The sequence below is a fragment of the Dendropsophus ebraccatus genome, chromosome 2, assembly GCF_027789765.1.
Source record: "Dendropsophus ebraccatus isolate aDenEbr1 chromosome 2, aDenEbr1.pat, whole genome shotgun sequence".
Lineage (NCBI taxonomy): Eukaryota > Metazoa > Chordata > Amphibia > Anura > Hylidae > Dendropsophus > Dendropsophus ebraccatus.
The window spans coordinates 171,456,787-171,480,951 of record NC_091455.1 but is presented as its reverse complement, the minus strand read 5'-3'; the positions used below and the strand labels follow the sequence as shown (position 1 = coordinate 171,480,951).

At 46.1% G+C, this 24,165-nt stretch overlaps 1 protein-coding gene across 3 annotated transcripts in view; it reads left to right on the top strand.

Annotated features, from left to right (window-relative positions):
• The first annotated feature begins 403 nt into the window (after positions 1-403).
• WIPF3 (WAS/WASL interacting protein family member 3) overlaps positions 404-24,165 on the top strand; it is a 37,951-nt gene continuing 14,189 nt past the window's right edge. The window contains exons 1-2 of one of the 3 annotated variants that reach the window (XM_069958719.1): positions 404-613; positions 19,201-19,308. In XM_069958719.1, the coding sequence (XP_069814820.1) occupies positions 19,225-19,308 (84 nt within the window). In that variant the 5' untranslated portion in view covers positions 404-613; positions 19,201-19,224. Of the gene's footprint in view, positions 614-2,845; positions 2,945-13,759; positions 13,847-19,200; positions 19,309-24,165 lie in introns of those variants that run through there. The other 2 variants (XM_069958721.1, XM_069958720.1) reach the window with 2 other exon arrangements.

Below are 24,165 nucleotides of genomic sequence, written 5' to 3'. Positions count from 1 at the left end.
TCTTATTAAACGATCAACGATTTCTCGTTCGGTCGTTAATCGTTAACTGCATTTCAACCGAACGATTATCGTTCAGATTCGAACGATTTAACGATAATCTGAATGATAATCGTCCCGTGGAATAGGGCCCTTACAGGCACTCTTTATGGGGCCACTCTCTTGCTGGCACTATAGGAGCACACTTGCTGGCACTTTTTATGGGGGCACTCTTTATAGGGGCACTCTTTATGGGGGCACTCTTTATGGGGGCACTCTCTCGCTGGCACACTGTACTGAGGCACTTTTCTCAGGGCACAGTGTGGTAAGCGGCTGTGTACCTGTGTGTACACCGTCAGTCACCTCACACACTCGGGTCGGGGTGGAGGGCGGTGCAGCTGTTGTGTCACTCTGTCCCCATGCCGGCACAGGGAGTGACGCCGCCGCCATCCAGCAGGTGTCCCGCACTCCGTCCCCTCCCCTGGAAATAGGATCGTCCTCTGTGTAACCTCCGCCCCAGTCCCGGAGCTCGGAGCCAGCGCCGCCCCGGGATCTCCGAACCGTCCAGTCCCGCAGGTCACCGAGCACAGGAGAGGGATAGCCGCATCCGAGCACAGGAGAAGCCGCAGGGAGGCCGGTGAGTCACGGGCACATTACTGCAGGTGCAAAGGTTGTAATAGAGCCAGTCACCTCACACGGTACAGGACACCGGGGGTAGTACAGGGCACCGGGCACAGTACAGGGCACCGGGGGTAGTACAGGACACCGGGGATAGTACGGGACACCGGGGATAGTACGGGACACCGGGCATAGTACAGGGCACCTCACACAGTACAAGGCACCGGGGGTAGTACAGGACACCGCGCATAATACAGGGCACCGGGGATAGTACGGGACACCAGGCATAGTACAGGGCACCGCGCACATTACAGGGCACCTCACACAGTACAGGGCACCGGGCACAGTACAAGGCACCGGGGGTAGTACAGGACACCGCGCATAATACAGGGCACCGGGGATAGTACGGGACACCAGGCATAGTACAGGGCACCGCACATAGTACAGGGCACCGCGCACATTACAGGGCACCGCGCACATTACAGGGCACCTCACACAGTACAGGGCACCGGGGGTAGTACAGGACACCGCGTATAGTACAGGGCACCGCACATAGTACAGGGCACCGGGCACAGTACAGGGGAGGACCCGGCAGGAATCCCTCACTATATAACAGGAGCAGTAGGAGGGCACAGCTGGCACAGGACGAGGTGTGGAGGAGTTTCTTTGGGTCACTCCTGTTTCCATTATCAGGCAGGGCTGGCATTACTCTGGTGCCCTGTAATATGAGGGTGGCATACACTGCATGGGATCTGCAGCCTGCACATTAGTGCTAAACACTTATATACTGACTCTACTTCCAGTGCCAGCAGTTACCATATCATCTCTGGGCATTGTTTACACCGCTGTGCCCTCCATATAAATCATGCTGCCAGTCAGTGGGCATCATTACAGCCTGTGGCCATTGCCTGACTATGGCAGCCAGGTGTTGAGATCTGTGACCATTACAGCCGCAGTTTCCTTATGGCTGTGTTCACACTTTACATTGTGGTTGTGTTTTTTTTTTTACCATGCGTTTCTCTTATTATTGCAGAACTCCTATTTTATCAATCAAAACTTTGAAGTAAGAAACACAATAAAAATGTACAATGTGAACACAGGGAAGAAAAGGTCACAAGGGGGATGCCGCATGGTAACCTGTGTTATTACTCTGACTGCCGCCTGAGCTAGTCATCACAGCTTTAACCATACATGTTAAATATATGGGCACCTATAGGCTACGGCTCCAGAGCTGTCTCATAATCATTGCACAACTAAAGGTAGAACCTTAGGTCTCATATCCTTTATAGTGAAGAGGGCCAGAGACATAAAATACATTTTCCCCTGAAATCTGAATGCCATGACTGGCAGTATCACACAAGTGGATTATATTCCCTAAGATTACATGCAGAAGCAGCAAACCCAACCTGGTGTGTTTACAATTTATATGTTTATCTTTACAGTTTATTTTATAAGTACTATAACATTAATTAACATTTAATAACTATTGATTATTATGTGCTCATTCTGAGATGCAGCCAGTGCTATATACCAGAGCTGTATTCATAATTCAGCTGGTTTTGATAGTAAACAGTTATTAAGCTTGTCATGCCTAACAGCTTAGCTGAACTCAATGTGTTGGGACTGTAAGGGTGCATTCACACCTACAGGATCTGCAGCTGATTTTCTGTTGCAGATCCGCAGCAGATTTCATTTAAATAACTGAACACAACATTAAATCTGCATCATCAAATCTGCTGCTTATCTGCTGCAGATCCTGTAGGTGTGAACTCACCCTTAGGGTAAATTCACACGGGCGTCTCGCATTAAAAAAAAAAACGCAGCTAATCCGCAGCTAATCCGCAATACATGTATTAATAATAATAAGAATAATAAATGTATTGCGGATTAGCTGCGTTTTCTTTATGCGAGACGCCCGTGTGAATTTACCCTTAATGGTGCGTTCACACCTACAGGATCTGCAGCTGATTTTCTGCAGCAGATTTCAGTTAAATAACTGAACACAGCATCAGATTTGATGCCGTGTTCAGTTATTTAACTGAAATCTGCTGCAGAAAATCAGCTGCAGATCCTGTAGGTGTGAACGCACCCTAAAGGGGTTTTCCAAGCTTCATCATTTTTATGTAACCTGACTCCTGGCTCAGAGAAAACAAAGTGGCTATACTCACCTCCTCCACTCCCCAGGTGCTACTTTTAAGTCTTCTGGTTACCCCAGTCCTCTTCTTCCAAGGATGTTTCATGCCCATAGGACCTGCCTATTCAGCCAAGTGATTAACTGAGTGGAATTGAACTTGTGAGGAGGAAGAAGAGGACTGCACCAGCAGACTGAAGACTTGAAGTGGCAGGGGAGGTGAGTATGGCCTCTTTATGTTTTCATATAAATGCTGCAGCCCGGAAAACCCATTTAGGTTCTGTATCAAATCTCTGTACATTGCAAGGTGTAAGGATCATACATCCAGAGTGACATCACCAGAACAATACAAGATGTAACTGGAGAAAAGTTGCCCAATAGAAGCAGTTCTCAAGGTCATAAAGGGTTAGTTTATAAAAAAAAAAAAATCAGTTCAACTGGTGCTGGAATTTGTAAATTTGTAATTTATTGCTGCTGTATGTCCTGCAGGAAGTGGTGTATTCCTTCCAGTCTGACACAGTGCTCTCTGCTGCCACCTCTGTCCACCTCAGGAACTATCCAGAGCAGTAGAAAATCCACATAGAAAACCTCCCTTGCTCTCCAGACTGGAAAGAATGTGCCACTTCCTGCAGAACATACAGCAGCTGATAAGTACTGGAACAGACTGTTCCATTCTCTGATTCCTATACAGTAATGTTCCAGTACACAGAGAGGGTTTTGACATAAGTGCAAATATTGTGATGTTAATAAGAAGTATTATGTTGCTTTGGCTCAGAAAGACAATAGGAGCATCACCCCAGCCAGCGTTACCTTAAATATATCTTGGCTGTATTCACACTAGAATAACACAGATGCAGTTTTATGCCCATATTATAGCTGCATATCTTGGTCCCACTGTGGGTCTAATGTTCTGTACAGACAGCATCATAGTAATTTATAATGCTCTCGTTTTCCATCATTAGAGCCACCATTAGGTCAACACTTGTAGCCATGATATGAGTGTAAAAATGCGCCTGTATAATGTCAGTGTGACTCATACTGTATTATGCCAGTGTGACTCATACTGTATTATGTCAGTGTCTTACATACTGTATGTGTGGATGAGACTCAGGCTTTAGGGTCATGTGGATGTTCCTATATGTTGTGGGAAACTTACATGGTGGTGCGAATCAAAACCCCTTCTTCAAATTGCAGAAAGATGCAGCAGATATAAGGGCCCGCTGCAAGACCACCAGTATTATCTAGTCTGCTAGAGGGTGAAATTTGATGTCAGAGTAACAGCATAGCCTGCATAAGATGTGTTTTCGATGCAGATTTTAGTGAAGATTTGCTGTGAATTTCTGGATCCTGTGTGAACATAGCCTAAAGGAGATTATTTTGCAGACTCAGGCTATTTTCCCCATGTTCTGTCAGGTTTTTGTTGCTGTTGGACGCCAATAATACTGTCTCATCAGCTGCCGCTATTATTTATAAAATAATGTGGACACCTGCCTCGCCCTTCAGAAATCCATTGGTTCTGTTACTGCTGTTACTTAGTCATAAGGCCAGTTCCAAGTAAGTGACCTAAGACCAGTGTAAAATAGAATTGTCTTAGTTGCCCATAGCAACCAATCAGATTGCATTTTTCATTCCTCAAAGATTCTTTGAAAAATTAAAGGTGGAATCTGATTGGTTGCTAGGGGCAACTAAGCCAATTCTAATTTACACCAGTTTTCTCCCCATGTATTTCTATTTCTAATGTGGCCAGTCTCGGCTTGGTTCTGGTGACCCAAACTAGTAATGGAAGAAGAGCCATAGGTTGTGTTAGAAGCCTCAGATTCCATAAAACATTTTTTAGCACAGTATGCAGCACTATCTAGTAAAATGGTAGACACCATGCCAAAAAATCGATGGATTATATTAAAATCAATGGTGTTTGTCTGGCAAGAAAGGGATCTGGCCCTACTAGTATTTTTATTGTCCAATGACAAGGCAGAGCAATAGAAATGGCAATCCCAGATTTGAACAAGGCCTGAAAGGTGACCATTAGAGATGAGCGAACCTGGAGCATGCTCGAGCCGATCCGAACTCGAACTTTCTGCATTCGATTAGCGGTGGCTGCTGAAGTTGGATAAAGCCCTAAGGCTATGTGGAAATCATGGATATAGTCATTGGCTGTATCCATGTTTTCCAGACAACCTTAGAGCTTTATCCAAGTTCAGCAGCCCCAGCTAATCAAATGCCGAAAGTTCGGGTTCGGATCGACTCGAGCCCGAACCCCGTTCGCTCATCTCTAGTGACTACACATTTTCAATGATTGTTGGGTGAACATCTTTCCCGACCTCCCTGTTCGCATAAATATTCGGCATTGCTGAATGTTCATGTGTTGCGGAGGGGGTGAACCCCAGCCAGACTGTTCTGCTGCCGGCTTATCCCTCTTAGAACAATAAGAGTTGAGCAGAAAAAATCCAACATGCCTGAACCTTCTCTCTACACCTTGAACTGTTGACCAAACCCACTGTAGGTGGCTGGTTTGGCAGACTTCAGTACAGGAACCAGGTTATCCAGTGCTACAAAAACATGGCCACTTTCAGAGACAACTCGACTCTTGTCTCCAGTTCAGGTGCAGTTTGCAATCAAAGTGACACTGTCACTCCTTTTTGCATCTGTCACTCGGTTTTCATACCTTATTTTATATCATATGTCATGGTGCTTGTTCAAGTAAAAAGTGATCTTTTATCAACTGCAGATTGTGTTAAGTGGGCGTGGCCGCACTGCATTAGCACCACTTAGCCCCGCCCACAGCGTCACAGTTGGCCACGCCCCCTCGCCGGCCATTGGAACAGGCTGGCCGATGTAAAGGGGGTGGGGTCTACACATTTCGGCCAGCCTGTTCCAATGGGCGGTGAGGGGGCGTGGCCAACTGTGACGTTGTGGGCGGGGCTAAGTGGTGCTAATGCAGTGCGGCCACGCCCACTTAATACAATCTGCAGTTGATAAAAGATCACTTTTTACTTGAACAAGCACCATGACGTATGATATGAAATAAGGTATGAAAAACGCTAAATTTACCCATTACACCTGTGTAGAGATGTCAGAATGCACAAAGGGGGTGACAGTGTCACTTTAAGCTCCATTCACTTCAATGGAACTGAGCAGCAAAACCCCACCCAAGCTGGAGACAAGAGTGGGGCGGTCTCTGAAAGAACGTGGCCATGTTTTTGTAGCTCTGGATAACCCGTTTAATGTACCTTAAAGTGTGAAATGTTTAAAGTTGAGTTACTGTTAGAGTAGGTAGATACCAGCATTGTATTTCTTGTTGTTATGTTATTAGAGCAGAGCAATACAGAAACCGGCAGATTTATTATGTACCGGATTCCTTACCCTGTGTAATGGGGTCTGGTGGGATTCTGACATGGTGTCCTGCATTTTACCGGACAAATTATAGCTGCATCCTGCACTATTTTCCTGATGTTTTTGATAAAACCTGTGAAAGGAGGCACTTAATGCAGCATCCAACACAGATGTGAACCAAGCCTTATATGTACAGTATACAACCTACATGTACATGTTGTACATATACAAAAACTATTGTAATGATTGGCCAGCGTAAATAAAAAGATCACCAAAGAATGATAAACCTATGTTCTTTATCATTGATCTATATAGATTGTGCGTACCTAAAATTATCACTATGGGCAGCAAACACAATAACCATCTGCATATAATTCTAAGGAGGAATCTTAATACCTACTCAAACTACACAAAAAACATACGAGTCATGCAGGTATCCTGATGTATATGAGATAATAGACCACGGCATGTGAGAGGTGGTAGCACAATACAATGAATTATTATTATAGACGCTGCTGGTGCCTTCAGTCATTGCTCTCTATACAATCACTTCTGCTTCAGCATCACTGCAGGGAGTTCTCTTAGTGCACAGATATAGAACAGAGCGGAGGTAGTAAGTCACATCAAGTCAAAAGCCTTATTATTTTCTGATGTATTGTAATAGTCACATAGCTGGGCTGCGTACTGACACAAGGTACTTTCAGTCACACAGTCATTGTATACAGGTCATTGTATACAAGATTACATGGAAACCTTAGTTAACTGCTCATCCATGGTGTCGTTCAATGTAGTGCAGGAAATGGCTTCCATATAGACATATAAATGGCTTTAGCTGTCCAGGGATGATGGGAATTGTAGTTTTGCAACAGCCGAAGGGCTACCAGTTTGACACCTGTGGCCTAGACTAAAGAGATTGGAAATATGTATTTTGTATGGACTCATGTTGCTCAATGCTTTCAGTTTTCTGTGGCTTTATAGGTGTGGTACCTATAGGCAATGTAAATGCATCCTAGAGAATATGCAAATCACAGTTTGTCTCTTACATTCAGTATATATCAACATCCTGTAAAAATGGGATACCAACATATACCGCAGCATACTAGCAGTAGCCCCTATCCTGAGACACCTCATAAAGAATGAATGGAGCGCGGCACATGCTCAAGACTTTTTGTCATTGGTGTTACAGCTATCAGACCTCCGCAAACAGGGTCACACTGGCCCACCAGTGTTCCGTTGGCATCCGTTATGTTGTCCATTTTTTTAGGTTCCGTTACAGTGGATCTACTCAAAATGAATGACACACTGCAGATGTGAAATAGCCTCATGGTTTTGTGTGTACAGCTCCTCTACAGTAACAGACAACAAACACGCTGTGTAACCTGATCCTGTACTCACTACCAGTTATATGTAACCTATAGTGGGACAGAGATGGAAGGGAGTATGACTGCGTTTGCATCATGGGCTTTGTTTTTTAATTTAGATACAATGAAAGCATGTGGTTATGAAGGTCTACGTATTATTTAGATTGTTTTACTATTAATACATTACAGTGGTACCTTGGTGTAAGAGTAACTTGGATTAAGAGCGTTTTGGTTAAGAGCTCACAGTTTTTCAAAATTGTGACTTAGTTTAAGAGCATTGCTTTGGTTTAGAAGCTCCCTGTACTGGGTGGGAGGGGGAGTGGGGGAGGGGCATGGTCTGCATAGCGGGGTCTACAGCACTGTACTCTGACCCAGGAAGTCTCCCTCACCTTCCAAATCATGGCAGATCCACTTCAGGCTGGGGCTTACATCAGGGGACAGGACTGTTGAGGTAATCTCTTCATAGCTGTAACCCCTCTCTCCCCGGACAGAGAGTGCTGCTATACTGTGCCCCCATATGCTCTGTTCTTTCCTTCATACTCCCTGCAGTCTCTGTCAGCACTTGTGTTTCCCATCCTCTCCATTATGGGGATCTGCAGCTCCATTCTGTATCTACAAACTGCTGCTGTGTTATCAGGGTTATGCAGTTACTATACATAATACACCACATGCTGATTGCTATACTCAGTAACTTATAATATCACATATTCAGTTGTTTCTAAATCTTTGTTTCATTTGTTTTACATGTTATTCAGAATAAAAAATCATTATTTTTGGGGTGTGGAACAATTGTCTGCATTTCAATGATATCTTATGGGAAGTTTTGCATTGGTTTAAGAGTGGATTTGGATTACAAGCACGGTCCTGGAACGAATTATGCTCTTAATCCAAGGCACCACTCGTATATGTATATTTGTGTTTAGGCTTTGTATCTCACTATAGTTTATCACTGTTTTCTCTTAAATGAGTAAAAGCGCCAAAGATGACAAAATTACATTATTAGTTTTAAGTGGATGTGTAGACCACCGCAGGTGCTTATACAAGACTCCTGGAATTCTTGTGTATTCATTCACTTAGGGTGGTATTACACGGGCCGAGCAGGGCCCGATAATACCTGTAAACGAGCAGCGATCTGCTAGATCGTTGCTCGTTTACTGGACCTATTACACGGCCCGATAATCGTTTGACAAGAGCTGCAAGGACATCGTTACCGATGTCCTTGCAGCCCTTGCTAAACTGGCATACATTACCCATCCACGTTCCAGGGCTGCTCCTGCGTCCGCTTCTCCCGGGGGTCCCGCGCGCTCTCTAGCGTCACAGCAGCCTGTCAGCTGGTAGGCCGCTCAGCCAATCACAGGCCGGGACCGCCGCGGCCTGTGATTGGCTGAGCGGCCTATCAGCTGACAGGCCTCTGTGACGCTAGAGCGCGCGCGGGACGCAGGGAGAAGCGGACGGCAGGAGCAGCCCTGGAACGTGGATGGGTAATGTATATCGTTAGTCGCCGGCCACGCACCGCTATTACACGCAGCGGTGCGCGGTCAGCGCCCGACGAAAATAGGTTCTAACCTATATCAACGATCAGCCGATGATCGTCGTCATCGGCTGATCGTTGCATTTATTACACGGAGCGATAATCGGCCGAATCGGGCCAATTCGGCCGATTATCGTTCCGTGTAATACCACCCTTACAGTATGTACAGAGTTGGGATATAAAAAGTTTCAGGTAACTCTTTACATGGGCCAGTTATTGGCAGGAAAATGCTTTATTGCTAGAAACGCTCCTTGAACAAATAATCGGCCCATCTAAAAGTGAACCGAAAACGTTTGCTTGTGGGCTGGTTGCATCTTTTGTGTGGGCGGTAAAATTTATCGCTATCTGCTGCACATTGCCCCTGTGTAAACTTGGGGATGTGTGGACGATAGCAATACATTTAAACAGCCAGACAAACGATACAGGGATCGTTCATGCGCCCCGACCGTGGAATTAGCCGTGCCTTCTAAAGGTACTGCAAATAAGCGATGATCTCGCTGATCGACGCTTACTTGTGTCCTTGCACAGCCATATATCTGGCCATGTAAAAGTACTCTTAAAGGGGTTATCCAGCATTAGAAAACCATTGCCACATTCCTCCACAGACAGTACGACTCTTGTCTCCAGTTTGAGTGGGGTTTTGCAACTCAGTTACATCTCTGGAAGAAAGCGGTCATGTTTTCTAACGCTGGATAACCCTTTTAATTGCTTGTGCTGAATACCTACTAATGTCATTTCCAACCTGTGGCTCTTCACCTGTTGCAAAATGAAATCCGGCATTATGTCTCAGCAGCCTGTGACTCTCTGGGCAGGATGGGAGCTGTAATTTTTTTTAACAACCAGAGAACCACAGAGAACACCCGGATCTTCCATTTTTCTGTTCCACATCAGAACTGAATCCATTATATGACCAGTTGCATCCAACTATAATGGAGTCTGTCAAGATTCCATTTTTGCTTTAAAGGGAAACAATCACGCCGAAAATCACCCTAATGATGAGGAAACGTGCTGGCACATCAACACGCTTCCCAAACATCCCCCTGTACCCTCCGTGCCCCCCTCTATTAGACCGTATTCTTACTTTTATGACGTCCCGCGCTGTATGTAAATGCTGGGCAAGTAGTCATGTGGGCATATCTAGTCACGGTCCTGGGCGGTTGGAATCACTGTAATCACGCCCAGAGGGGCGTGATTGAAAGACCTGTGTTCCGCCGACGTCACCCGGGGCCTGTGTTCCACGGCGGCGGCGTGCTGACGTCTTTAGGGCGCCGCGCATGCACAGTGCGTCAGAATCTCCTCCCGCCATACATCCCGTGCTAAAGAGACCGCCGCGCTGCCGACGTGGAATGCAGGCCCCGGGTGACGTCGGCGGAATGCAGGTCTTTCAATCACGCCCCTCTGGGCATGATTACAGCGATTCCACTGGCCAAGACTGTGACTAGATATGCCCAGGACTGTGACTAGATACGCCCACCCTGACTACTTGCCTGGCATTTACATACAGCGTGGGACATTATAAAAGTAAGAATACGGTCTAATAGAGGGGGGCACGGAGGGTACAGGGGGATGTTTGGGAAGCATGCTGGGTGATGTGCCAGCACGTTTTCTAACATTAGGGCGATTTTTGACGTGATTGGTTCCCTTAAAATGCTGCATTACTTTTTTGGCTTGTATGTTGGAATTACCTTTTTAGCCTTAGTGGAGCATAAAAGCACATCATGGGACTGTGGTTTGAATAGACTTTGTCTCTGCTGGTTCTTAAGGATCACAATTACCATTTTATACTTGACGGTATGGAGAGAAACACAGCAAGCCATAGACAAACAGTTACTTTAGCTGAATAGTCTTTTTCCATAGTTGTATATTTTACGCATAGATGCAGATGTTCGCAAAGACATATACAGGGGCATAATCTATATGAGTACATTTGTGTTGACTATTAAATGTATTTCTTGGGTGACAGCCAGTAAGGCTCGCGTTATAGCTTTGACATTGGTTGTCAGTCAAGCTTTTTGAATTTGGAATGGCAAAGTTACAGGGTAACATTTTTCCTGCAGAATGGCATTAGATTAGCATGGAAACAGCAGTCATAATACCTTATAAAATACTAATAAAATAAAAGAATAAAAAAGGAAAAGAACTGCAAGTGTATGCAACCGATAACCAACCTGTTTTATTCACAGAGTGGCGCAGATGTATTAAGAGGGGTGTTTCAGTGCTTAAAAAGTTACTTCAGCCAAAGTTGAAAAATCCAGTGTGTGTGTGTGTGTGGGGAGGGAGCTCTACTTACCCGTCCCTGTATCACGCAGCACGGTGTCACCAGACAGACACTGGGCCCCTGTAGCTTCCTGTTTTGTCACAATCAGTGTCCCACCTCAGTCACTGGTTGGTTAAGCGGACATTTCTGAGTGGGGTCGTGACATTACTAGATTGGAAGCTTTAGGTGCCTGGCAGTGACCATGAGCAGTGATGCTGTGCTCTGTGGGTGCAGGGAGATAGTTATGTAGAGCTTCTTTAATATGTTCCCCCCGCCCCCCTGGAGGAGAACTCAAAATTAATGTTCATCGATTTAAAATGCAAAGTACTAAAATGCATTTGTCCAGATAGTGAAGTGTCCAGGGTTTTAGGTTTTAGGAATTTGGGGTACATTTATGCCATTGATTCTTAGCGTAGCCAAGCTGTGTGGGAATCATGTGCTTACAGTTACAAATTTACATTTTCTTTTACAGATGCTCAGTGATATTCTTTTACTTTCCGCATTGACATGAGATTAGGTAGAAGGGTAATTGCATGGTGAACATTGAAGCCTGGTAGTTGGTCACTTTCAGTTTTACTATAAATATCCTGTCCCTGTACTTCTGACACTTTCCTGTTTATAGAAAGTGAACTTTGTAACCTGGATGTTTTGCAGAAAGGAAACTTCCTCACTTGGGCTGCTGCTGTGGAAAAGACAGTGATATGATGTTATGGGTGTCAGTGGATACTGGGAGGATCTGATCGGTGTCCTCCCTACATTCCTCTCTATCTAGATTCTTGCCAATAATGATGTCATGACCAGAAGACATCAGACTGTTATGTGCGATCAATGTAAAGAAGAATGTTGGTAGGACCCTGATCATGTTGTCTCTGCTTCCTCCAGCCCAAAAGGAAAGAGTAAAACAATACATGTATAAATGTACATGCATATGAGAATAGAAGGCCTTTACAAATCTAGGCTCAAACTAGGAATAATTACAGTGCAGTATACTCACCTCTCAGTCCAGTCTACACCATAGACCTAGGTGAAACAAGTCCTAGAGGAGTTCAAACTGCTTCTTACACTATGTGGTCCCATAAATGATGTTGCACTATAATATGCACTGACCAGATATAACAATAAATCACCTGTCCTCTAATGTGTAGGTCCCCCATGATGCCAAAACAGTAGTGACACAAGAACTATAAAGGCTCTATTACACAAAACGATTATAGTCTGTATTCGGCCAAAATCGACCGTTACGACCAGGCCCGCTTGAGGCGGAAGATTTTGCGGTCCGGCAGGGGGCGGCATTATGTCCCCCCTGCTGTCATTTTTGTTAAGTATCACTTAACAAAAATGACAGCGGCCGCTCACCTGTCCCGTCGCCCGCGCTCTCCACATCCCGTCAGGTCCCGCGATGTCACCCTGCAGCTGTCACGGACCTCCAGGCTGTGGTGAGTGCCCGGGGTCGGTGGGGGACGCGCTGGGGTGATCGGGTCACGCGGGACCGCCCCGCGCGACCCGATCACCCCACTCACTCACCACAGCCTGGAGGTCCGTGACATTGCGGGACCTGACGGGATGTGGAGACAGCAGAGAGCGCGGGCCGGCTGCGGCGTGGGACAGGTGAGTGGATGGCTGCGGCGACGGGGGGGGGGGGGGGGGGGGGAGTGCCGGCCATCACTCGGGGCGGCCGCCTGAGGTTTGCCTCAGGCGGCAGAAACCCCAGAATCGGCCCTGGTTACGACCGATAATCGTCTCGTGTAATAGAAGACAAACGATTGTCTTTCCACATGTTGAAAGACAAATGACCAAGATAGCAATGTTCTGCTGCAGTCGCTCTGTGTAATAGGAGCAGCGGCAGCAGTCCACCACTATCTCCTATGGGCTGCCTGGACGACCTAGCAATCACCCGGGCAGCCCAACCCCCATCCCCAAGACCCCCCCGCAGCTCCCTGCACACAATGCTCATTTGCTCCTCTGCATCACCCCGTGTAATGGGGGTTTAAGGCTGCGTTCACACTACGTATATTTCAGTCAGTATATGTATATTTCAGTCAGTATATTTCAGCCAGTATTGCAACCAAAACCAGGAGTGGATTAAAAACACAGAAAGGATCTGTTCACACAATGTTGAAATTGAGTGGATGGCCGCCATTTAATGTCAAATATTTGCTGTTATTTTAGAACAACGGCTGTTATATTGAAATAATGGCCGTTATTTACTGTTATATGGCGGCCATCCACTTAATTTCACCATTGTGTGAACAGAGCCTTTCTGTGTTTTTAATCCACTCCTGGTTTTGGTTGCAATACTGACTGAAATATACGTAGTGTGAACGCAGCCTAAGTAAAGGTGTACCAAGAACACCCCACAAGCGAAGCCATTTTGACCATGTTTAGACCCATTCATCTAGCCGTGACCGTTTGCCACTTGTCAAAGTTGCCCCGGTCCTTGCACATCAAGGTCAATAAATGAAGGATTATTTCTTGCTCTTTCACAGGTGACATTGTCACAAGATTGATGCTCCTTCCATCACCCATCAATAGTTTTAATGTTTTGGCTCTGAAATTCTGAAGAAGTATAGAAAATGACAGTGTGATTGATGGCTGCTGGGACTGTAGAGCTAATGATCGACATTAAAGCTACTGTTATTGTAAAGGCCCTATTCCACCAACAGATCTGACAACAGATTATCTGCCAAAGACTTGAAGCCAAACCCAGGAGTGGATTTGAAAAGAGGAGAAATCCAGTCTTTTCTTTATGACCTGTTCTCTGTTTATAGTCTGTTCCTGGGTTTGGCTTCAAATCTTTGGCAGATAATCTGTCGTCAGATCTGTTGGTGGAATAGGGCCTTAAGAGTCAAGTGACAAAGGGAAACAGTGATTTTTTGCATTTCCATTTTTACCAGCTGCCGGTGACAGGTGTGTTATACTGCTCCCCTGTATACTCAGCTGCTCCATGTGACAGGACACATAACCTATGTCATTGTAACCCTGCTGTGCATTGCAGAGATTTGCATGTTGGCCATTAGGTTATCATCGTATGCACAGAAGCTTATCTCCCCTTAGAGGGAATGGATTGAGCATGTTGAAATCCAAATATCCAATAATTCTTACCCAGTGTCTTCTATCAGGTGGGAGTTACAGTGGAGCTATAGATAAGGCAAAACACTGGCTTTGACAGATGGGAGATATGCCCAGAGTCGCATTCTGCAAGGTTTACAGTCAAGCTGTTTAATTATGGTCCGGACATTGGATTTTAGCATTCTGAAAAAGGGTTTGGGCCAAATTGTTCTTAGACTCCTAGATTGAGAGTGACTTGAAGGTACATCTCTTAGCTCAAGAGGTGTGAGAGCTATTTTGCATATGCTTTCTTCACAGAATTCTCAATGGAGCAGCAATGTCTGTAAGTCTTCACACATTTTTATGACAAACTCTCCTTAAAGGGTTATCCAGTGCTACAAAAACATGGCCACTCTTGTCTCCAGCTTGGGCGGGTTTTGCTGCTCAGTTCCATTGAAGTAAATGGAGCTTAATTGCAAACCACACCTGAACTGGAGACAAGAGTCGTGTTGTCTCTGAAGGAAAGTGGCCATGTTTTTGTAGCACTGGATAACCCCTTTAAAGCAAATGTACCATCCTTTTTTCGAACCGTGGCCCGGTTCCAATGCATGGAGCCTGTCTATTACCGGCCCGGGCTAAAGCACTGTCGGTGGGCCGGCCCCCAATGGGAGGAAGCCCCTGCCCCTCTATGATGCAGCTCCATTAAAATCAATAGAGCCGCATCATAGAGGGGCAGGGTTTTCCTCCCACTGGGGGTGGACTGGCCCACCTACAGTGCTTCAGCCTAAACTGGTGGCTGGTAAAAGAGAGGCATTGTGTGCAGGAACCGGGCAGCAATTTAAAAAAAAAGGACCCTGGCATCGGCGCCATTCTGTTGATATGCTACACTTAAGGGTAGCTTCACACGTACCGTATCGCTGCGTATTTAGGTTTCTATTTTTACGGGATATAATAGCTCAGTAGTACTAATATTATTGTTGTTAATAGCAGAGAACACTATTCTACCTGCAAAAAGCAGATGAAAAGAAACATGTTACATTATAGCTTACTGATTTATCCTAAAAGTTTTTTTTCTGTCAAAATGGTAATAGTAATTTAAAGTGGTCCAGCTGTCTTAGGATGGCCATAACATTAGACCAATGTCCACCATAAGGGCACATTTTAGTGGGACTGGCTTGCAATAAAGCAGTCCATGGAAAAAAGAATTCCATTTTTTAGCCTGGGACAAAGGGGCACTAACTCTCCTTAAAGCAAATGTACTATCAGGTACATTTGTTTTAGGGTAGCTTCACACGTACCGTATCGCTGCGTATTTAACACTGCTTTTTATCGCTGTGTGTTTGGTGCGATTTTTACATGCGAGTTTTGATTTTCACATGATTTTCATGTAAAAATCATGGTCTAATGTTATGGCCATCCTAAGACAGCTGGACTACTTTAAAATACTATTACCATTTTGACAGAAAAAAAACTTTTAGGATAAATCAGTAAGCTATAATGTAACATCTGTTTCTTTTCATTTGCTTTTTGCAGGTAGAATAGTGTTCTCTGCTATTACCAACAATAATATTAGTACTACTGAGCTATTATATCCCGTAAAAATAGAAACCTGATGGATTTTCCTAACCTTTTGCACAAGTTTCTACATGATAGGTAAATGGGTTCTCAAGTAGCAGGCAAAAAATGTGTATTTCTGGTAAAGAAATACAGAAGCACAAAATTAAATAAAATACCTCAAGGTTACATCCACATCACATAACTTGTTTTTATAGTCTCTTTAAGTATGCCCTATTTCCTGTCAATGATGACATTGAGTATACTGTGGAGGTTTATAGGCACATTTCACTACATTATTAAAAATCCAGATCAAGAGTTAATCCTTTAATAGCTTTTTAAGTTGTTACATGTAAAAATAAAGTGGGGGGAAAAAGTTGTATAAAAATACAATAAAAAATATTATGTAAATATTACATTACTATAAATACAGTATCTTACCCCGCATCAACTACCATATACTTATTTGGTGTCCCCATGACTGTAGTAATCCAAATAATACTTGGCAGCTTATTTAAGAGAAAGGGCTTAAAGGGGTACCCTAGGATTTAAAAATTTTTTATGTAAGGCTGGGGCTGCAGTAAAAAAGGTGAAACAGTGTCATACTTACCTAACCCTTTACCCTGCAGGTCTTTTCCCTATTGCTGATCTCTTCTCGCTGCTTTCAAGACAGTGTGTCGGAGCAGGACCTGCCCTGTGATTGGCTGAGTAGGCAGGTCCTGCTCTGAAGTTTTGCCTCCAAAGGAGATGAACAATAGGCAATAGGAAGGGATTCAGTGGGACCTGCAAAGGATCATAAAATATTAAATTTTCTACAGTAGACGCAGCAGTATATATTAGAAGATTGTCGGCAGAAAAAAAAAATATCACAGAATACCCGTTTAATAATAGTGAAATATTTTAGGTTTTCCCACACCAGTTATAAAACCCTATAGCTGCAATATTTATCGTTTGTGTCAAACAGATATACAACTTACTGTATACATGCATTACGTGCATATTCATATAATAAATCGTTTATGTCTTTAAAGATGTCTATAAAACTTATTTTCAGAATACATAAGTGACAGCATTGGTAGGCAACATGTAATTTCTGACAATTACTGGAAACTTATGTAATTTACGATAGACATGCCCTGACATTGCCTGCAGCTGGCATGTGGCTTCATGAGTTTTAATGGTAAATTAAAGGTCTGGTGGAATCCATTAGTATAAATCCTTTTGTAGCATGCCCGGCCCTTATTTAAGAACATATCCCAGTAATTTGTATAGCTAAATTGTTCATTATACTCATCATACTTATCTCTTCTAGTATACACAATAGACCCATTGCATCTTTTTTTTTTCGGCTCAAAGATTATATTCAGATATGTATGTATGTAAAGTATCCCATTGTTTTCTATGGGTGCCACACAAAACAAAAATTTTATGGTGGGCAAAAGTATATGGTATTATGGTAAAGAAAAATAGTAAAATTGGATTTTGTAAATTTGTAAAGTGGTAGACTCCCAGGCTAGTTCTATTATTCATGGGTCAGAATCATTAGTACTCAGAAAGGGGTATTCCCATCTTAAGTAATATAGTTAACTTGTAGGGCTCATCAAGTAAAATATTTTGTACAAACATATATGTAGTGCAGGATCTGACACAAACAAGACCCAGTGGATGCTTTCAGTCATGGCATCCAACATTTTACTGAAGTCAATATGCACAACAGCTATCTCTCCCTACCCTATATACACATGCATCCTTATGGGCCTATTACACGGGTCGTTAGAGGAGCAAACGAGCGTTCTCAGCGCTCGTTTGCTCCTCGTTCCCCGCTCGCTGCCGCCGCTATTCAGAGCGGCAGCAGCGAGCAGGTGAGTGCGGGAGGGGGCGGCGGGGAGCTGCGGAGGGCTGCCCGGGTGATCGCTGATCGTCCGGGCAGCCCATATGATATAGCAGCGTCTGCTGCCGACGCTCCTATTCAATGGAGCGACGGCAGCAGATCGCTACTATATCAGTCGCTTGTTTTTCAACATGTTGAAAAACAAGCGACTGCAACGATCAGCCGACATGAACGATGTCGGCTGATCGTTGCACTCTATTCCACGGGACGATTATCATCCGTAGTGGCCGATATCGGCCGAATACGAACGATAATCGTTCCGTGGAATAGGGCCTTTAGGTAAGAGTTCCTGTTTACTGAATGGGGAGAGTGGAGTACGCCACTACCAAACAATACTATTCTCCCTTCATGGTGGAATCCAGCCGCACAATCCTTTTCTTCCCCATCAGTCAGCCAGCCTGTAATTTGCGGCTTAAAGCAAATGTACCAATTTGCTTGCTGATTTTTTTTTTACACTAACTAGTCAGCGCCAGCGTGGAGATCCCAGTGGTGCAATACAATTTTTAAAATGTTGCCCGGTACCCCCAATTTTCTTCAGGTGCACTTCAACCTGCTCTATAAACTGGAGGCAGGCCCAGCTCCACCAGTATAGCGATACCCCCTCCTCCCCTTAGTTATGCACCTCAATTAAAATCAAGTCTGGGTGCCTCTCTAAGGGGAGGGTATATTGTTACACTCCCGGTGTAACAATATCCCCTCCCTTTAGAGAGGCCCCCTGCGCTGGGCTTGCCTCCAGTGCACAGAATGTAACAAAATTGACTGCGCCACCGGGATCTCTGCACTAGCCCCAACCAGTAGTGGCATGACCTTTAAATGACGTTTGTAAACATATAGATACTTATATACATATAACAGCTTTGTAGAGAGTTATGGTTTTTAATCGTAAAGAATTCTCTAAGTCCCTAGACAGGTTTGTTCACATGGTAGGCTGGGGCCATTGGCATCATGATAAGCACTGTCTAATGTTTCTATCTTGTATTCTCTCTACTCCACTTTATTGTGTTACCTGCCCTTTGAAACAGCAGACGTGCTGCAGGAGACTGTGGTTTACCTAGTGCATACATTTCACAGTCCAGTGAAGGCAAAGTAACACAGTGCATGTGACAGATGGGTGTGCACAACTCATCAGGTGGAAGGAACAACAAATTACATATGAAATACTAACTCTGGGAAAGAAGTAGAGCGCGTCAGTAGGGAACAGGAAGTGCAAATAAAAATGGAGTTGAGCACTAGGGTTTTTGTTCCAGGCATTTACTGCTATTTATGGAGTAACCTATACTGTTTGTTGATCACAGGTTTGACTGTCATCAATACATTAAAGTCTTAAACCTTTTAACACTTTAATACCCCACTAGTTCCAGATATTGCACCTTCAGTAAGATATACATACTATACAAACACAACATATTCCAAAAGCCAGGAAAGGAAAACACATAAAGGTTTTTAAGATGTTTGTAGTAAATAAGAAATACATTAACAACAAATGTTCTTACCTTACAGGTGTGACAAGCAGAAACGTAAACTATGCCAGTCCCTCCACCACCTCCACCCCCTGCTCCCCCACCACCTGGGCCTCCTGCGCCCCCTCCTCCACCTCCTGCTTCTCAGGTATTGTTTTCTGTGTATTCACATTCCTGAGTAATCATATTATTATCATCTATGTGTAAATAAAAAATACAGAAGAAAAAAACAGATCCCTTCAGCTCGCCTTAAAATGCATTCAATTGTTGCAAATCTTTAAAAACAATCAACGTGCTTCAAACCTGTCCGGCTCTTATTCATGGTACCATGAATAAGAACTGGACAGGTTCGAAACGTGTTGGTTGTTTTTAAAGATTTGTAACAATAAATGAAAAGAGTATTTTGTAAATTGTAAAGAGAGCTGAAGGGATCTGATTTTTTTTTCTTCTGTATGAATCCCCCGGAATCCAGGGGCTTTACCTTCATGCTCAACATACTTATTAATGTACAAAGAAGCATGAATATATTAACTGGGTGCTGACCCTGCATGTTTCTCTCACTAAAAAATATAAATAGTTTTAATAATTTTAGGTATTAGGTCCCATTCTATTTTTGGACTAGCTTGCCATCTAAACCTTTTTAGGACCATAAATCAGTGTAGTGTGAGATGTTTAGATACAAATGTAATGATACCAGGACATATAAACTGCTCATTTCTGGGTTTTGCAAATTCACGGTTTATGTAAAATTTACAAGCAGTGGTCAAACTAATGGTCAGACTGATTTGTGAGTGACTTTTATCTCATGGATGGCTAGTGTAAAACTAACTCTAAATGGTGAGATGTCTCATTGACACTTAAGGATGGTGCGACCCTTGTATGCTGATCCAGCTAGAAGAAATGGTAGGAAATAGTTAATTGCAAAATATGTATCCAACCTCTAGCAGCCTGTGTACAGCGTCATTGTTAGAAGAGCTAAATAACTCCCAGGATAGAGTAATGCATGGCCAATGATCTTCTATTATTATAGTAATCAGAAGTGCCATGACAGGTGATGGTATTTCCTTTATCGCAGGCAGTTGTTGCACTTAGTAAAAACAATGGCTTTAGCACAGGGTGTTTCTTGCTCCCACCCCAGCTCTTTTCTCATATAACAGAGGAATGTGACTGTTACGGCCGCGGCGGCGTCCCGCGTTCCGGGCCGCCGCCGCGACCGCTACCTGCCCTATGCAGCAGCCGGTGTCCATAGTCGGGGACCCGGCGCTGCTGTCACCTCGGCCCCGGGGGGCGCCTCACCTCTCCACGCTCCTGTCTCCCGCTGTGCCGGCCGGCGCGCGCCGGCTGTCTCAGATTTAAAGGGGCAGTGCGCTCCTAATTGGTAGTTGCACCCAATCACTCCCCTATAAATCCCAGCATGCCCTGTCCTTAGGGTTGGAGCCTCTACATGCTTCCCATAGCGTTTGGCCCAGCCCCCTGTTGTTCCTGAGTCCTATCTGTTACCTGGTCCCAGTCCCTGTTCCTGAGTCCTATCCGTTACCCGGTCCCTAGTCCCTGTTCCTGGTTCCTGTTTCCCTGTCACTCCATCTGTTCCTGCGTTCAGCCTGTCACGTGCGCTCTCACCTGCAGACCTTTGCCAGTGCCATCTCCTGCCTACTGCTCCTGCCACGCCTCGCCTGCCGTCACCAGCAACCAAGCCAGGGGTAGCGACCTGGGGGTCGCCTGCCGCAGCAAGTCCATCCCGCCTTGCGGCGGGCTCTGGTGAAAACCAGCGGCCCCTTAGACTCCGCTCCCTGGTGAGGTTTGTGCCATCGCTGGTGCCGGTCCAGTGGATCCACTACTCCAGGCGTTACAGTAGGCTCCAACCATGGATCCCGGCGAGGTGCCAGATCTCCGTGACGTCGCCCGAGTGGTCGCGCAACAGGCTCAACAAATCCAGAAACAGTCACAGCAGATCCAGCAACTCACTGCCGCCTTACAGCAGCAGACTACTGCCCAGCGCACACCATCTCCTGACGCTGCTTCTTCACTCCGACTGGCTCTCCCAAGCAAGTACTCTGGGGACTCTAAGTTGTGCAGAGGATTCCTGACTCAGTGCACCATGCACATTGAACTTTTGAGTAGTCAGTTTTCCACCGAGCGCTCTAAAGTGGCTTTCATCATCAGCCTATTAGAGGGTAGAGCCCTGGCCTGGGCCACGCCACTGTGGGACCGTGATGATCCTGTTGCTGCCAATCTCCGGGCCTTCCTATTCGAGTTTCGCTCCGTCTTTGAGGAACCTGCCCGTGCTTCTTCGGCCGAGACTGCTCTCCTCAACCTCTCTCAAGGCAGCTCCTCTGTCGGTGACTACGCCATCCAGTTCCGCACCCTGGCAGCTGAATTGGACTGGAACGAGGCCGCCCTGTTGGCCACCTTCAAGAAGGGCCTGTCTAGTCGAGTGAGAGACGTGCTCGCTGCCCGAGACCTGCCTACCTCCCTGAACGAACTCATTCTACTGGCCACCCGAGTTGATACTCGTTTTTCGGAGAGGGAGGAGGAGGTTCGGCATGAACATTTACTAACCCATTCCCGTCGCCATCCCCAGCTGGCGCCGGTTTTCCAGAATCCTGACCTTTCGATGTCCCAACCCTCTCCTGAGATTCCTATGCAGGTGGAACGGGCTCACCTGACGCCTGATGAAAGAATCCGGCGCCTGGAGCAGAATCTCTGTCTCTATTGCGGTGGTTCCGATCACTTCCGGCTGGGATGTCCCCTACGTCCCCAAACATCCGGAGGATGCTCGCACCTAGGTCCGGTGGGACAGGTGTCCCTAGGTGCGAATGCCACCATTCCAAGTCTGTCTATGCCAGTTTCCATCCGGACTCCCTCAGGACAAAATCATCAGACTACTGCCTTCCTCGATTCTGGCTCAGCAGGCAGTTTTATTGCGGCAACATTGGTCCAAAGATGGCGGCTACCAGTGACCCGACTAGCCAGGCCCCTGACTATCTCCTCGGTCACGGGCGAAATTCTTACCGACCGTGTGTACTACCAGACCGCATCTTTAGTCCTCCAGGTGGGTCCTTTACATCAAGAAGAGATATCCTTCTACGTCCTGCCCCATTCTTCCCCCGCGGTCCTCCTGGGACTCCCGTGGCTACAAGAACATGCCCCTCAGCTGGACTGGAGAACCGGGGAGATTCTCAGTTGGGGTCAGGACTGTTCCCACCAGTGTCTCAAGTCACCTCAGACCAAGTGTATTATGTCATTTCCTGTCCCGGCCAAGCCTCTATCCGGCCTACCGGCAGAAGACCAAGACTCGGCGGATGCCTTCTCTGACGAGGTGTACCCTCTCACCGTACCCAAGACTAAGGTCGTGTCCTCTCACCACCGGAAGAACTTACAGAAGGTCCTCGTCCACAGACCCACAGTCCCTTGCCACGTTATACCGCCTGATCGCCTAGTACCAGTCGTCACCTCCACTCTTCAGAGAGTACCCCCCGGAAAGACTCATGTTCACCCTGCGCTTCGAAGAGGTATTTTGAACTGGGGACATTCCTCGTTGGAGGCCGGGCACCCGGGAGTCCGTAAGACCGGCCAACGGATCTCTCGCCACTACTGGTGGTCCAGCCTATCCCAAGATGTCAAAGACTTTGTGGCTTCCTGTGCCATTTGCAGGCAAGAAAGAGGGGGAGGCCAAAGGGGGGGGGTACTGTTACGGCCGCGGCGGCGTCCCGCGTTCCGGGCCGCCGCCGCGACCGCTACCTGCCCTATGCAGCAGCCGGTGTCCATAGTCGGGGACCCGGCGCTGCTGTCACCTCGGCCCCGGGGGGCGCCTCACCTCTCCACGCTCCTGTCTCCCGCTGTGCCGGCCGGCGCGCGCGTCCCCGCCTCCTAGGGCGCGCGCGCGCCGGCTGTCTCAGATTTAAAGGGGCAGTGCGCTCCTAATTGGTAGTTGCACCCAATCACTCCCCTATAAATCCCAGCATGCCCTGTCCTTAGGGTTGGAGCCTCTACATGCTTCCCATAGCGTTTGGCCCAGCCCCCTGTTGTTCCTGAGTCCTATCTGTTACCTGGTCCCAGTCCCTGTTCCTGAGTCCTATCCGTTACCCGGTCCCTAGTCCCTGTTCCTGGTTCCTGTTTCCCTGTCACTCCATCTGTTCCTGCGTTCAGCCTGTCACGTGCGCTCTCACCTGCAGACCTTTGCCAGTGCCATCTCCTGCCTACTGCTCCTGCCACGCCTCGCCTGCCGTCACCAGCAACCAAGCCAGGGGTAGCGACCTGGGGGTCGCCTGCCGCAGCAAGTCCATCCCGCCTTGCGGCGGGCTCTGGTGAAAACCAGCGGCCCCTTAGACTCCGCTCCCTGGTGAGGTTTGTGCCATCGCTGGTGCCGGTCCAGTGGATCCACTACTCCAGGCGTTACAGTGACAGCCGGCTCCGTTTGTTGCTCCTCCAGCTGTCTTGAGTGGTGGATAACCATACAGCTTTCCTTTCTCTCGCTGTAGTGTAGTTGCAGAGTCTGCGGCACACAATACACAGCTGTTCACTGCAACAAATGGAGAACTGATATAGGCCATAAGTATCCATTTGGCATTTGGATGAAATGTATATAGTACAGGAGACAGCCTTGCATGTGTCCCACTTGGTGGCACTTTCACTTCACAGTTATATTTTAGGTCTCCATTAGGGTCCCTGATAATTACATTGTGAAGACTGGACTAACACTAGGCTGTTTCTGACTAGTTGATCAGAATCTGAATCAATGTAAAATTTGCATCTGAATATCCTTCATTGCAACTAGAATAATACATGGAATAGGAGGGCTACAGGACCCAGAAAGATGATCAAAGTTAGGTTCATTTAGTATGTAAAAAAGAGCAAAGGATTGACCTAAGTAGTAAGACTATAGAATTGTCTGCCAGAGGAAGCTGTCACGGACCTTTTTTTTCAGTCCAGGCTCTGGTCAAATGCATGGACATTCACGGCGGTGTGCATTGGCCCATAGAATTTAAGAATCCATATACAGTCC